This window comes from Ahaetulla prasina, chromosome 10 (assembly GCF_028640845.1).
Source record: "Ahaetulla prasina isolate Xishuangbanna chromosome 10, ASM2864084v1, whole genome shotgun sequence".
NCBI classification, from domain to species: Eukaryota; Metazoa; Chordata; class Lepidosauria; order Squamata; family Colubridae; genus Ahaetulla; species Ahaetulla prasina.
The window spans coordinates 24,230,177-24,246,054 of record NC_080548.1 but is presented as its reverse complement, the minus strand read 5'-3'; the positions used below and the strand labels follow the sequence as shown (position 1 = coordinate 24,246,054).

Genomic DNA, 15,878 nt, shown 5'->3' with positions numbered 1-15,878 from the left:
GGCACATACGGAGGCTCGGGGAGAGTGAAAAATGGGCCTACTGAAAGTTTGGTAAGACTGGAAATGGGCCCGTTTCTGGCCTCCAGAGGGGCTACGGAGCCTGGGGAGGCTCTCTTAACCCTCCCGGAGGCTCGAGGGAAGCCTCCAGAGGCTGGGGAGGACAAAAATCCCCCCCTCCCTGCCATGGTGCAGGAGGCCGACATGGCCACGCCCACCATGGCCACGCCCACCCAGCAACCGGACAGAGAACCCCTTGCTAAAATTTTTGAAGCCCACCCCTGAGTACTTCCTAATCTTGGCCAGCTGCCTGAGGAATTCTGGACATTGAAGCCCACACATCTTAAAGTGGCCAAGTTTGAGAGACCTTGTTCTAGATTCTTATGTTATGAAGCCACTCCAGCATATACATAAATAACCAATATCTTGACTGAGGACCAAAGAGAAGAAGCACGAGATAGAATAATCAGCTAACTCTGATCATTTAAAAATTGTTCCTGCTCATAGGACAAAGAGAGAGGATCAGATCAGATCATTCTAATTAGAATGACTTCAGTCCAAAATTCACATCGACAATGTTCGGCAATTTACTGATTAAACATCAATTAATCTCAATTAACAAAGACATAGACTCCATCTGAGAATCAAGATTTTTACTTCTTCTCCTGTTTTCTTTTCGAATAAACTCTCTTATCTCAACTTTTTCCTAAGCCAGACAAAATTGACTGGAATTTCACTGATGTCATGGACATTGTATCCTTCATTCTAACAAAACAATTTCATACATGGACTAGGTGGGTCCTCACCTGCCCACTGGCCCATTGGGTCTGTCGATCCCTCTGCACCACCTCAATTATTTATTTATTTTAAATAACTTTGATTAAGCAGAAAACGTAAGTAAATGAAGAGAGTAGTTCCCTACTGCCAAACAAAGCTCCAGCCTCAACATCATTTTTACAGGAATGCCTTACTTGAGGCTCCATAGGAATCTCTAGACAACAACAACAACAAAAAAAGCTCAGGAATTTCAGGTTATATCTTTGCTGAGAAGAGAGACCACCGGTACAGAAAATAATAAAAAATAAAACAAAGCTAAAACGGCCATCCAAAGCCAGCCACACATTTTTTAAAAAAGTAATCTCATCCTATTGTCTCCCCAACATGGAGCGTGACATGATTGGCTACACCGTGGTCCAATGTGGCAGCCATTTTGTGAGAGCGCCCATGGGTCATTAACGGACCTAACACATTAGTGTCCCAAATAGACTAAAATAACCCTCCCTACCACAGCATTCAGTAACGTACCTGAGACAGAATCAAGGATTACAGATGAAATCACTGAGCATGAATTTATAAGCAGTTTGCAATTCCGGTCTCATTGATATCTAAATTCAGTACATAATTCATCAGGCTTGCCAGTCCTCAATCTAGGAGGCCCCACTGTAAGCAATGCCCTTTAGCTGGAGAGGGTAACATGGCGCAAACAAGGGGGGGGCTAAGACAGAAGTTACCTCTGAATGTGTACAGTGCCTTTCCGACTCCAGAAGCTAATTTTCAACCCATAAAAAAAATGCTTGCTTTAAAGATCAAGCCTTGGGTCCTCCTGACTTTTGTGGGGCGCACCCCTCTTGGTCTTGCTTCCTGCAAAAATAAATCAAATGACCCTTCAAGAACAACAACAGGTCTTCTTTTACCCTCATCCCTCTCTGGTTTTCCCCCCGCCGTCTCTCTTGTCCTTCCATTTCAGTCTCAAAAAAAAATAAAAATCTCTTGACTTACCCATTTGTAATTTGAACAAGAAGAGGAAAAAAATGCATCTAAGCCAACAATGTTATTTTTAAAAAACAACAACAAAAAAAACCTTTCAGAGAGCCTTGTAAGCTTGGTCACACCAATAGGAAACCAGCCCTGGCGGTTTGTGTGACTTCACTTCCCAAAATTAGACACACACATACACACCACACACACACACACACATGCACGCACACACACACACACACCAAGCCTTGTTCATCCGGCCCCCTGCGCAAGATCAGCCCTGCCAATGCAACTCAACTGAATGCCCATGGAGATCTAGGCGGAAAGCAGCAGGTAGAGGCGTGCCATGGATTGCACCATCAAGGTAAGTTCTGGAGAAGTTCCTCCATCTTTGTTAGCAGCTGATCCCCCTCGCTTTGTCTCTGTCTTCCAGTTTGCACTGAGCTGGTCTCTGGTTCAGTTCCTCTCTGTCTCATACACACCCAGCTCCAGAAACAGGGGCCCCCTCCGCTCTTTCCTTCTGGTACAAAAAAATTTCCTCTTCCTTCCCTTTCGTGGCGGTTGATGTCTCTGAGTTTAAAAAACCCAAACCAAACCACCACCAGACACTTTCAGCTGTGAAGCAGAGAGCCCCTTGCACTGCTAAGCCTGGCCAACCAAACGAGAGAGTTTTGGGGGATCACCATACTTTGTCGCAACCGGAGACAGGGACGTATCTTTCCCCAAAGCATCAAGATGCCCGGCAAGACATGAAAATGGCATCTCCATGCCAAAATACAGAAGTCCGGGGTAGGACACAAAATGTTGGGGGGACACGTTACCCCCAAATTGGAATGACTCCCCTGTGGTAAGAGGTCAGTTCATTTTATTTTGATTTATTTATTTCGCAGTCTTGCTGTCGTCGATCCGTTTTCAATTTTGATAAAGCTTTTTATCCTTTCCAACCGTAGCTGTTTTTATTCATTCATTATTTCCAACTTTAGCTTTTGGTTCCCCCATTCCTTTTACGTTTTGTTTTCCTATGCAGCAGACACTTCTGACCAGGTTGGCCAAACCGAGGCTGACTTGTACAAGCTTCGAAATGTTATCAGCTCAAGGCTAAGCCTCGTTTTAACCACGCTGTGCTCTTGAAGAAAATAATAATATTAACAATCGACTTAGATTGGTAGAGAATTTTCAGAATTCGTTGAGGGGAACTTTTCTTCTTCCGTGGGTCAAAGTTTGAGAATATGTAGCTAACTTTTCCCTAAGGATATGCGTTGATCTTCGGCTTTGCATTATTATTGGCAAGGAAGGAATCTGTGCTGGGATTTTTAACTGCAGTTTAGTGCTGACCTGTTCAGATTTTTAAAGATGAGGGAAATGGAGCCTTGCTTAATCATTTGCAAAGAAGAAGCTGACTTGGTCCGTCACAGCGAAACTAGCAAACCAGAGCTTTGTTGTCTGAGCTGCTCTTGGAAGTAATTGGCTTCAAGGGGACGCACAGAGACCATAGAGTCTTAGACTCAACTAGTAAAGGACCTGGCCTAACATCACCATCCATCTTCTTTCTCTATGACCCTTCAGACTAGCTGGTGAATACCGCTCCCTAACTTCCAGGTTAAAGAGAACACTGATGTCTTCTCTCACTTGAGGATTCCCCCAAATCTTGAGAACCGGTCTTGGGTTTGGCATCCAGGTTAGGATTTTCTGGAATGCTTCACCAGTGAGAGGCCAAGATTTGTTGCCTGTTTGTTTTTCTTTCCCTGGTCATTTTGTGGCAGGGATAGATAATGTTGCCTTAACAGCCTGCCTTTCCATGGGGCGCAGAAAGAATGTTTTCCCCCCAAAATAAGGCTCTGCAGTTTTCTTTTCTTCAAGTCAAGCCAAGACACCAACACCCTATCCTAGATTCTGCGCTATTCCTGCCTTCAAAATAATTCGATCTGCAAAAGCCATCTGATGAAGATCTAGCAAGGCAGCGATACGACCCTAGTTATCTCGGCAGGCCAAGGGGCTGTTAATGGATGGTGCAAGGCTAACATAGATTTGATGAATTATTGCTTTTAAAGTGTACAAGAAGAGAAAAAAATTGCCAATTTGGCTGAGTGAGGAAGACACCAGGCTAGAGATCAGGAGTTCTAGTCCTGCCTTAAGAATGAAAGATGGTTGGGTGACTTTGGGCCAATCACCAGGAGACAGTGAGTTCCAGTCCCGCCTTAGCCATGAGCTCACCTGAGTGACTTTGGGCCATTTGTCTCTCTAGGACCAACTTACCTCACAGGGTTGTTGTTGTGGAAAAAATTGGACGAGGAAGAAGTGCCTTGACTTATTTATAAAAATAATTTTAAAAGACGAGATTTATATATATATATATATATGTATGTATGTATAAAATTTTGAATTTCTGGAGCAGATCTACCATTGGGTCAACCAGAAACTTTAAGAAAGCAAAAGCAGAGGTTACCAACTTTTTAAACGCGGTTATTCCTCTCCCACTCCCACCCCCATCCTGGGTGTAATTGTTGAGGTTAGCAGGTGAGAGAACATTTGACTTCAGGGCTATGCAATGTGGGTTCTTCAAACTCTATTTATTCTGTCACTTGCCAAGTCTTGGCTGGGGGCTACATAGCAGAGGTGTTGTTAAAAGAACCCTCTCTTGTCGTGCCAGGATCCTCCCATAATAATTGCAAGGATACAAAAAAAGAGTGGGTTAGATCTGGTCAAAAACCTTCCACCCATTAAGGAAAATTTCTGGAAAATTCCCACGCACAACATGGAGCCAAAGCGCAATCAAGTGTTGTCCTCTAACAACAATCGTTTCAGAGGCAAACTTATTTCTGGTTTCCTCCTGAATGCTTTCTCCATGGTTTTGCAGCACTCTTCTTAAGATACTTTGGGGACAAATTCAGGGCACCTCATAACGGCAAACCCCATAGTAAAAACCACTGTTCAAACAAATCCTTTGCATCTCTTCATAATTTCCAGCACTGTGTTATTCTTTGATGTGCTGATAGAATTCCCTAACTTGCTAACAGCATGCTGGCTGGAGACTTCTGGGAATTGAAATCCACCCCACCTTAAGAGTTTGCCAAGGTTGAGTAACCCTTCGTTATAAGGATGAATTATGAGGAAAGGCCACGTCTGACTCCATCCTCAGCCATGGAAATTCCCTGGGTGATTATGGGCAAGTCATTCTCGCTTATCCCAATCTATTTCACCAGGTTATCATCATGGGGAATATCAATCTACCCAAGGCAGAGGAACTCTGGGAGTTGAAGTTCACAAGTCTTAAAGGGACTTTAAGACTTGTGGATTTCAACTTCAACTTTAAGACCCAAGGAATAGTCTTCTGTGACGACCATCTAGTTTCCTTGGTGACAATTTAGACACGCTCGCCTCTCTGGCTTTTTCATTTGCTCAATCTAAACCTACATCCTTGAGATGCTTGGAATACACTACCTGACTCTGTGGTCTCCTCTCCAACTCCTAAATGCTTTAACCAAAAACTGTCTACCATTGACCTCACCCCATTCCTAAGAGGACTATAAGGGGCGTGCATAAGTGCACAAAAGTGCCTACCGTTCCTGTCCTATTGTTTCCTTTCAATATATGTTCCTGTATATAATGTTATGACAAAAAAAATAAAATAATAAAATAATGATAATAAAAAGATTCCCTCGTGGTCTCTTGTCCCAGCTTGATTATTTTTTTCCAAGCTTGCCCACCAGGGCTGGGAGCAGCCCTTCAGCTGGGCAACCCCTAAAGAGTCTCTTTTGAGCAAAGATAAAGCGGCTATACTGTCCCAGGTACCATTTTCATACCCAGCCCAATCCCTCCAAATTTGACAGATCCTTTCTCCCAGCCAGTCCTGCTTCTGCAGATCCGGCCTCGGCTGTCCCTTTGTCCCATCAGTTGCCAAAGAATTGCTGGAGCAAAGGAGATGGAGCGCCAGTAAAACCACCAAACATCCCCCACCATTACCACTCCTCCCAGACTTAGGATTTCAATAGCCAAACAGGAAACTCTGCACACATCTCTCCCATCACCTCCTCCTCTTGATCCTTTATTACAGAAGATGGGAGAGCTATTTAAAGACCCCCCCAAGCTAACAAGGGCAGCTCCGAGCTTCTCCAGCAGTCCTTATCAGCAGCAACAGAGGCTTCCGCCATTGTGGCCTCAGACTTCCTGCCTCGGCTTCCTGTGCTAGCTGTCCCACCAGCATCTCCGAGCTGCAACCATAACCCCCCCCACCTCCCATAACGCTGTCCTCCATCTCTGCCATGTCAGCCTTGCCCGCCTCACATGTGAGCCGCACGAGTGGATTTTCTTTGCTCTGAGCAATGTTCAGAATCCCAAACATGTCCCTGGAGCCCCTCCGGGGTACAATTTGCAGTTCTCCATGCGCTCATACAGAGAAGCAGGTAGATTCCCCTTGCCTTAAAGTGGCCACCAGTCCTTGATGATAAAGGCCAGTCCTTAACTGCAGAAAGAAGTCCTTTTTGGGATATATTTATTTTTTTCAAAACCTGGCTTTCACCCTCTCTTTAGGTCATTTCACTCTTGCAGTACCCATGTCCCACTTCACCCAGCGGCTTTTACGCCGTTCGTGTGGAAAATGGATTGCCTTCTTTAAACGCATGCACACACGCCGTTTGGTTTTAGAATGTGTGGTTTCTTAAAGAGTTTTTCTCGGTTTGGCTCTCTGGTTTTCTTTCGTGAAGCCAAGTTATCAGCATAAACAATTATTATCATTATTTAATTCTGGTGAAACTCTGCCAAATGAACCCCTTTATCATTTGTTCGTCCTTTGTTTTTGTTTTTCCAAGAAAATATGGTCATCATATTTCAAAGCCTCCTGCTGTTTTTCATGAGTCCGAAGGTTTCTGTCATGGGTTTCTCCCGTGTGGGGTGGAAATTCCATAGAAGTCTGGACTAATGTTTGTTTGGTGAGGAAAACTCAATGGAAGATTGCACTGGGGCAGGGGATGTAACTGGTCCGGGGGGCGGGGGGGTAGCACCATATGCCCACTGACACTAATCTTCAGGGCTGCCATCCATCTGTCAAGAGTCTTCTGGGAGATGCATTAAAAATGAACTGTTTCTGCAGTGGGAGTCTGGCTGATTATTAGTTTCCCATCATGCCCAGTGGTGGGATTCAAGTAATTTAACAACCGGTTCTCTGCCCTAATGATTTCTTCCAACAACCAGTTTGCCAAACTGCTCAGAAAGTTAACAACCGGTTCTTCTCGAAGTGGTGCGAACCGGCTTCAATCCCACCGCTGACTTGCTCCCATTTTACCCCTGGACACAACTGCAATGCTTAAATCCAATTAAGGAATCCAATATCTGAGGTAACATTATTTATCTTCGTTGCACAGTCGGCCAGATGTGTAGGCCGAGTTTCGCAGTTGTGTCCACTTACTGAGTCCTTTCCCAAGGACCTGGATGGGCAGATGTTGTCGTTTGATGGTGTTAAAGGTAGTGTTGCAGGATATCAGGTATTCCAAGTAAAGCTGACTTTTGCAATTGACTGATGTCGATTTTGTCAATGCCAAGGATATTAAAGTGATGCTCCTGATGTTTTGGGATTGCACCCCAAGGCGCCTATCGCTATTGATATGATCGTTGTTTTCTTTTGCCACAGTTGTTCTATTGTACCTCTTCATATTTTTGTTATTAATCACACTTCTAATGCATTTTCTATATTTAATATATGTCCATATTTAACATATAGGTCCACTATGACTAGCTACAAATTACTAATGGTCTTCATCTCAAGTTTGTTTTGATTAGAAAGTCAGCTCTGTGAAAAGCCTTTTTTTAAAATTAAAAAAAAAAATTATCAATGACCCACATGGAAATTTTTGTGGCTACTTCCTTATCAGAGTGGTGGCAGGAATTAAGTCAATCTTTTGCTGACCGGGAGATAAACTTAATTCTGTACGATTTACCTGCCTAATCTTCACCCTGCAGTCTGTTATTCAAAGTCCAACAGCCCCTGTGAATCTATAATTCCATACAACACTTTTGGTGTCAGATTACATTATTTTCCCATTTGGACCAAGTTCCAAGTCTGTTGCCAAATTCCAGTCTGTCCGTACGGGCCTTCTAGCAAAAATCCGATACGCAGAAACGAGCGGGGCAAAGTTTTGCATTGCATAGAAATCTACTCACTCACCTATCACATTTTTTAATCTCTCGAATCAAGGTGGTTTATGTACAATGCAGGTGGCCCTTGACTTAACAACCACAATGGGGACTGGAATTTCTGTCATAAGTCGGGATGGTCTTAAAGCAATCCTCATAGGAATGGAGTCGATTTTACAAGTACTTTGACTCTGGTTGGTCCCCATCCCTGGGAGGTTCCACCTCAAGATTCCCCCACATGTCAATTAGACCAGGGGTCCCCAACCTTGGCAACTTTAAGCCTGGTGGACTTCAACTCCCAGAATTCTGGGAGTTGAAGTCCTCCAGGCTTAAAGTTGTCAAGGTTGGAGACCCCTGAATTAGACAGAATCAATCCTCCACAATCGGGTTTTAGTATTCTCCCCAGCAGCTTTAAAAAAAATTTTTTTTTTAAGTCTGTGGGTGTTTGCAAGTTTGCACATTGCTTTGCTCTGTTTGGGCACTTCTGCAAACTTTAAAACTTCATGCATAGATTATATTTTGGTTTATAGAAAGCGCGGTGCTATTTTGGCCATATCGGTAGCAATCCTTATTTCTTAAAATCCTAGAAATTGTAGCTCATATCTTTGGGGCAGGGGGAATAATGTTTAAATTTCCTCCTTTGGTCCTTCGTTTTTGTGTTTTGCTCTTCTGCTGTTTTTCAGTTTGTTTGTTTTAAAAAGTGGTGTGTCTAAAATAATTCCAGGTGGGACAATGTGCAAGTCAAAAGTCTCAGTTCCTTTGGTTAATTTGTCTCAGTTTTCAGTTCCTATATTACCATGGTTGAACTGATAAAAGAAACGCTGTGGTGTAGTTTTGATACAACTCCTTGGTGTGGTGTACTAAAATCCCTACCCTATTTTACAAGGCCAACACTGTCCAGATTGTCCCCTATTGCAAAAAATAGTTCGATAATATATACATTCATTCAAGACTCACCTAATATTCTATTGTGGGTGGGGGGGGGGGAGAGAGAGAGAGAAGCAAAGGTTTTCCTTTTCACAAAGAGAGACATGTAAAGAATTCTCTCTTCCTCTTTTATTCTCTACATTAAATCTGTGAGGTGGGTTAGGCCGAGAGAGATTTTAGTAATAATTTGTGCTTGGGACTCTGCACTTTGACATGGCCCATGGGCTCATCAATAACATAAACTAACTAGATGAAAAAAAGCAAGGTTGTACATTTAGGCAAGAAAAGCAAAATGCACAGGTACAGTATAGGTCCATGATGGCGAACCTATAGCATGCGGGCCACAGGTAGCATGCAGAGCCCTCTCTACGGGAACACCAGGCATTGCCCCAGCCCAGCTCCACTGAGCATGTGCACCAGTGGTGGGTTTCAAAAATTTTTATTACTGGTTCTGTGTGTGTGGCTTGGTGGGCGTGGCATGGCTTGGTGGGCGTGGCTTGGTGGCTGTGGCATGCGCCCTGCCCCCACCCTCCCGTGTATGTGCGGGAGAGACCTGAAGACCAGCTGGCCGGCGGGAAGTGCGTGCACATCAGAGGTGGGTTTCAGCAGGTTCTGACCAGTTCTGGAGAACCAGTACCGGAAAATTTGAGTAGTTTGCAGAGCCAGTAGTAAAAATTCAAAATTTCCGCCAGTCAGAACCTGCTGAATTTGAACTGGTCAGAACCTGCTGAAACCCACCTCTGATGTGCACACACCTCCCGCCGGCCAGCTGGTCTTCGGGTCTCTGCCACGCATGCATGGGGGGGCAGGGCGCATGCGGGGGATATGCGCACATATGCACGTGGGGGCATGCAGGTTGGTGCAAAAGGCTTTCCAAGCCAAAAATGGGACATAGGGGGCTTCGCAGGGCAACCCCGTGCCGCCTTTTGCCTTCCAGGTTGGTGCAGGAGGCTTTCCAGGCCCAAAACAGAGCATGGGGGGTTTGGAAGCTAAAACGGGGCACGTGGGAGCCAGGGCGCATGTGGGGGGTGCATGCATGGGGGGGCGGAGTGCATTTTAAAATTGCTATTTGTATTTGTAGTTTTAATATGGCTGTAAACCGCCCTGAGTCCTTCGGTAGAAGGGCGGTATAGAAATTAAATTATAAATAAAATAAAAAATACGTGGGGGGAGCTCACATTGCATTTGGGGGGTTCGGGCATGTGTGCATGCTTTGGGCACTTGGCACCAAAAAGGTTAACCATCACTGGTACAGGTGGTAGCTCGCTCAATAGTGGTGACTGTAAGAGGGATCTTGGAGCCCTAGTGGACAATCATTTAAATATGCAGCAGCTGCCAAAAAAGCCAACACAATTCTAGGCTGCATAAACAGAGGGATAGAATCAAGATCACGTGAAGTCTTAATGCCATTTTATAATGCCTTGGTAAGGCCACACTTGGAATACTGCATCCAATTTTGGTCGCCACGATGTAAAAAAGATGTGGAGACTCTAGAAAGAATGCAGAGAAGAGCAACCAAAATGATTAGGGGACTGGAGGCTAAAACATACGAAGAAGGGTTGCAGGAACTGAGTATGTCTAGTTTAATGAAAAGAAGGCGTAGGGGAGACATGATAGCAGTGATCCAATATCTCAGGGGCTGCCACAAAGAAGAGGGAGTCAAGCTCTTTTCCAAAGCCCCTGAGGGTAGAACAAGAAACAATGGGTGGAAACTAATCAAGGAGAGAAGCAATTTAGAACTATGGATAAATTTCCTGACCGTTAGAACAATTAATCAGTGGAACAACTTGCCTCCAAAACTGTGAATGCTCCAACACTGGAAGTTTTTAAGTAGCTGTTGGATAACCATTTGTCCGAAGTGGTGTATGATTTCCTGCCTAAGCAGGGGGCTGGACTAGAAGACCTCCAAGGTCCCTTCCAACTCTGTTATTCTATTCTATTCTAGGCTGAGAGAGAGAGAAAGTGACCCAAAGTCACCAGGCAGGTCTCCACGACTGAAATTGTTGGAGAACCTTGACCAATCCATGCTGGCTGGGGAATTCTGGGAGTTGAAGTCCACATATCTTGAACTTGAGAAATACTAAGGTAGAGGATAGAGCAGACTGGTTCGAAGTTGTTCCAGGATACAGGACAAGAGACAAAGGTGGATATTAGAAGTCATAGATTTCGCTTAGACATCAGGAAATCTTCCCCAAGAGTTAAGAGAGGTTCAGCAATGGGGCATGGAGGTGGGAAAGACTCCTTCCCTGGAGGCCATTCAACACAAGCTAGGTGGCCATTTACCAAGGATGTTGGAATAACTGATTTTTTTCTCTGGAAAGGGAATTGTGCTAGATGATCTCAAGGTTCATTCCAAACCTTATGTCAGCGTTCCAGAAAACCCCCTCTTCAAATAGGTCTAATATGGCTTCCAAAGCTGACACCTTACCTTCTATAGGTAATTCCCAAACGCCATCACTCTGCAAAACAAATAATTCCCTCAATGCTGTCAAACTATTCACTAAGTCTGCATTACTATTACTATTCATCTTCTCATCATTCCTATCACCCATCTCCTCCCACTTATGGCTGCATGACTGTAACTTCGTTGCTTGTATCCTTACTATTTACATTGGTTATTTCCTAGTATGATTCGATTGCTTATTTGTACACAATGACTAACATTAAGGGTTGTACCTTATGATTCTTGACGAATGTATCTTGTCTTTTTATGTACACTGAGAGCATGTGCACCAAAGACAAATTCCTTGTGTGTCCAATCACACTTGGCCAATAAAGAAAGAAAGAATAGAATAGAATAGAATAGAATAAAATAGAATAGAATAGAATAGAATAGAATAGAATAGAATAGAATAGAATAGAATAGAATATTTTTATTTATAGACTGCCCTTCTCCCGAAGGACTTAGGGCGGTGTACAGCCAAGAATAAAATACAGAAAGAAAACAACAATACAAAACTAAAAACAACCCTTAAAAAGAATTTATCAACAGTTTGCTATACAGGTAGTACTCGACGTACGACTATAATTGCAACCAGCATTAAGGGATGCATTATGTCCATTCTGGGACATTTGCTGCGGCCATTAAATCAATCATATGGTCCTGAAGTGAATTTGGCTTTCCCCATTGACTTTCCTCATTGGAAGCCTCTGGGAAGGTCTCAAACAGTGATCACATGACCTCAGAATACTGCAACATGCCAATTGCCAAGTGCCCAAGCAGCAATCATATGACCATGGGGACACTACAATGATCCTAAGTGTGAGTACCAGTTGTAAGTCACTTTTTCAGTACCATCGTGCCTTCAAACAAATTGCGGAACAAATGCAAGCTGAGGAGTAATTGTAATGTAGGTTTTTTTCTTACTTTTGCGCTGTTAGTTCAGAAGGCAAAACTTTCAGCATCAAAATCACAAATATTTTGTGAATGAGCCCTCTTAGTAAAAGTCTGCCTGTTATTTCCTGTATGAAATTTCCATCCGGCTTTGTTATGTAAATTCAACTATCATTCATAATCAAAGATGTTCCATATTCTCCTATCACAGGATCGTATCCACGATCTCTGATGAAATTTGTTGTTAGTTGCAAAGTCTTGTCTGACTCATCGCGACCCCATGGACGACGTTCCTCCAGGCCTTCCTGTCCTTTACCATCCCCTGGAGTCCATTTAAGCTCACGCCGACTGCTTCAGTGGCTCCATCCAGCCACCTCGTTCTCTGTCGTCCCCTTCTTCTTTTGCCCTCAATCGTTCCCAGCATTAGGCTCTTCTCCAGTGACTCCTTCCTTCTCATTAGGTGGCCAAAATATTTGAGTTTCCTCTTCAGGATCTGGCCTTCTAAGGAGCAGTCAGGGTTGATCTCCTCTAGGACTGACGTGTTTGTTCGCCTTTCTGATGAAATACAAGCAATAAAATTCATACGCAAATAAATGTGTTAGTTTTTAGGCTCTCACAAGACTCTGTTGTAAAGTGAAATCCTCCTAATTCTCATCTAGCTAGGATTCAGGAAAATGGTGAATATTACTGTATTTATGACATCGGATCCCAAACAGGCATTTTTGATTATAACTTCATAGCAACTTCCCGCCTGATGTTCTCCTCTTAAATTTCCCCCAACTATTGCTAATTATGGATGCTGTTTGAAATTTAGGGTCTTAGGTATAAGGAAGCATTATATGTTATTTTAAATGCAATTAAGATAATTGATTCTCAGATGGCTCTAACATCTACATACAGGATTGGAGCCAATCTTTAAACACATGAAATTAGCAACTAAGGCCTCAACCCAACTTATCTAGATTAATACTTCATCCTGTTATCTTAAAGTACCAACAAGTTACAAGAATGAATTTCTTGGAAGTGAGCCTCTTTATTTAAAAAGAAAGCAAATTTGCAGAAATATGTAAGCACGGTCCGCATTTGCAACACTGGGTTTTTGACCAGTGTGATATTCTGTCTTGGCAGTCCGATTTCCAGGCATTTTTACAAACATGCACAAATCACAAAACCGACTATTGAAAGCCGACTATTCTGCGAAAGTCAACATCCTCTTGGAAATGTAAATCCAGTTTTAGATCTCCACATCTGATATTGGTGCTTTTAACCAGGCTGATAATATTGCCTGCAGAAACTATAGTGAAATGATGAACCTTGTCAGTGACTTGAAGGTGAGATTAATATCTTAAATGGCAAGTAAGAACTCAGAACATAAACAAGAATTTTTGGCAGAAGCATTGTACTGCAAACTAAATAATGCAACCAGTGTAATAGGTAGTTCTTGGCTTTCAACCATTTTTTCCCCAAAATTTTTTTATTAGATTTAAAAACAAACAAAAACAATGGACATTGCTCCATGTCTCTGGTTTCCAACATTTACGTCAAATTCAGGTTACTATATCATATATTCCTCAGTCTATATACAAATTTACATATCTTCTAATTCCTTATATATCAAGTATATACTATATTACTACTACTCCTATAACTCTACAGTATACATATTTAATAAATCTTTTATAACCTTACAAGTACAATATACATTGATTTATACATTTCCAGACACTCATTATCTCTTGTTTTTGGCATTTTTTTCCTCCTCTCAAGCCAGTCGTAAAATTTACTCCAGACCTCATAGTACCTTGATTCGCTTTTATGTTTGAGTTCTAGAGTAAGTCTGTCCATCTCTGCACAGTTGTAGATTTTGTTTATTACTTCTTCTTCTGAGGGTATTTCTTTACACTTCCATTTTTGAGCAAATGTTAATCTTGCTGCGGTTAATATATGCAGTGTTAAGTAGGTAACATTTTTATCGTATTTGCCATCGTATTTGGTGCTATGTACTCCCCATTTGCAACCTTCCCTGCCAGCTTCCAACAAAGTCAATGCGGGAAGCTGGATCCACTTAACAATCATATGATTCACTTAACAAAAGTGATTTGTTTAACCACCGAGGTAAAGAATAATAATAATAATAATAATAATAATAATAATAATAATAATAATAATAATAATAATAATAATAATAATAATAATAATAATAATAATGTTTTAATTTGTATACCGCCCTTCTCCCGAAGGACCCAGGGCGATGAACAGGCAAATAAAATACAAAACAGAAATATACACCATAATTAAAACAACCCTTAAAAAACTGATTCAAATATGCCAGAAATTTAAAATAACATTACACCCCATTCAAATTACAACAATTTAAAACCCACAATTAAAATTTAAAAATTTAAAATCAGGGCAGTCCAGCCATATGGAATAAATAGGTTTTAAGTTCGCGGTGAAAGGTTCTAAGGTCAGGTAGTTGTCGAAGCCCGAGGGGAAGCTCGTTCCACAGGGTAGGAGCCCCCACAGAGAAGGCCCTCCCCTTGGGGGCCGCCAGTCGACATTGTTTGGCTGACGGCACCCTGAGGAGTCCCTCTCTGTGGGAACGCACCGGACGCTGAAAAATTCATGAAAAGGGGCACAACTCACAATTGCCTTGCTTAGCAACAGAAATGCCGGTCCCCATTGCAGCCATCAATTGAGGACTACCTGTCTATAAGGCCGCCATTTCTTGGCTGCAGTAACCTGAAGGGCCACTAGATGGGGGTACAGAAGACTTCACGAGAGCTCTGTGGCTCCATCAAAGGGCTTCTGAGATATCTACAGCTCAGACACACTAGTTTATATAATGTTATTATGGCAAATGAATGGGTTAACACAATGGGTGGAAACTAATCAAGGAGAGAAGCAACTTAGAACTAAGGAGAAATTTCCTGATAGTGAGAACAATTAATCAGTGGAACAACTTGCCTCCAGAAGTTGTGAATGCTCCAACGCTGGAAGTTTTAAAGAAGAGATTGGATAACCATTTGTCTGAAGTGGCGTAGGGTTTCCTGCCTAAGCAGGGGGTTGGACTAGATGACCTCCAAGATCCCTACCAACTCTGTTATTGTAAATTCTATTGTTCTACACAAAAGGCTAACCGTAAGGAAATAACTGGAAAGCACTGTGATTTGTTTAAAACTGGCTTTTGCTAGTAGGTGTAGTAACAATTGTCTGGGTTTATGAACTGAACAGGAAGAGCAGAGGGGTTTCTGAGGAAAGACTGTCTCATTCATTCATGCATATCTTTCACTCCTTGTGCTAAGAGAGATGCACAGCCCTGAATTCTCTTTTACAGCCACACTGCAGAGTTTCCAACTTAGATTTTCTACCTTATCCAAATGGGAACTATAGGAATAAGAAAGTTTCCTTTTACGTTTCCTTTAAGACACGATAGTGGCGGCCCAATGTGGTGGCTCAGTAGCTAAGATACTGAGCTTGTCGATCGAAAGGTCAGCAGTTCAGTGGTTCGAATCCCTAGTGCCGCGTGACAGGGTGAGCTCCCGTTCCTTGTCCCAGCTTCTGCCAACCTAGCAGTTCGAAAGCACGTAAAAAATGCAAGTAGAAAAATAGGGACCATCTTTGGTGGGAAGGTAACAGCGTTCCGTGCGCCTTTGGCGTTGAGTCATGCCGGCCACATGACCACGGAGACAGCTTCTGTCTTTGGACAGCTCTGGCTCTTTGGCTTTGAAAT

At 42.7% G+C, this 15,878-nt stretch overlaps 2 protein-coding genes across 8 annotated transcripts in view; one reads left to right on the top strand and one right to left on the bottom strand.

Annotated features, from left to right (window-relative positions):
* ETV2 (ETS variant transcription factor 2) overlaps positions 1 to 2,192 on the bottom strand; it is a 28,867-nt gene extending 26,675 nt beyond the window's left edge. The window contains exons 1-2 of one of the 2 annotated variants that reach the window (XM_058195204.1): positions 2,054 to 2,192; positions 1,509 to 1,638 (exon numbers count right to left, since the gene is read on the bottom strand). The gene's annotated coding sequence lies outside the window, so the exon portion shown is untranslated. Of the gene's footprint in view, positions 1 to 1,508; positions 1,639 to 1,776; positions 1,913 to 2,053 lie in introns of those variants that run through there. The other variant, XM_058195203.1, reaches the window with a different exon arrangement.
* Positions 1,980 to 15,878, top strand: part of LOC131204221 (retroviral integration site protein Fli-1 homolog) — a 35,499-nt gene continuing 21,600 nt past the window's right edge. For 4 of the 6 annotated variants that reach the window (XM_058195199.1, XM_058195200.1, XM_058195198.1 and 1 more), the window contains exon 1: positions 1,980 to 2,119. In XM_058195199.1, the coding sequence (XP_058051182.1) occupies positions 2,102 to 2,119 (18 nt within the window). In that variant the 5' untranslated portion in view covers positions 1,980 to 2,101. Of the gene's footprint in view, positions 2,120 to 2,463; positions 2,610 to 15,878 lie in introns of those variants that run through there. The other 2 variants (XM_058195201.1, XM_058195202.1) reach the window with 2 other exon arrangements.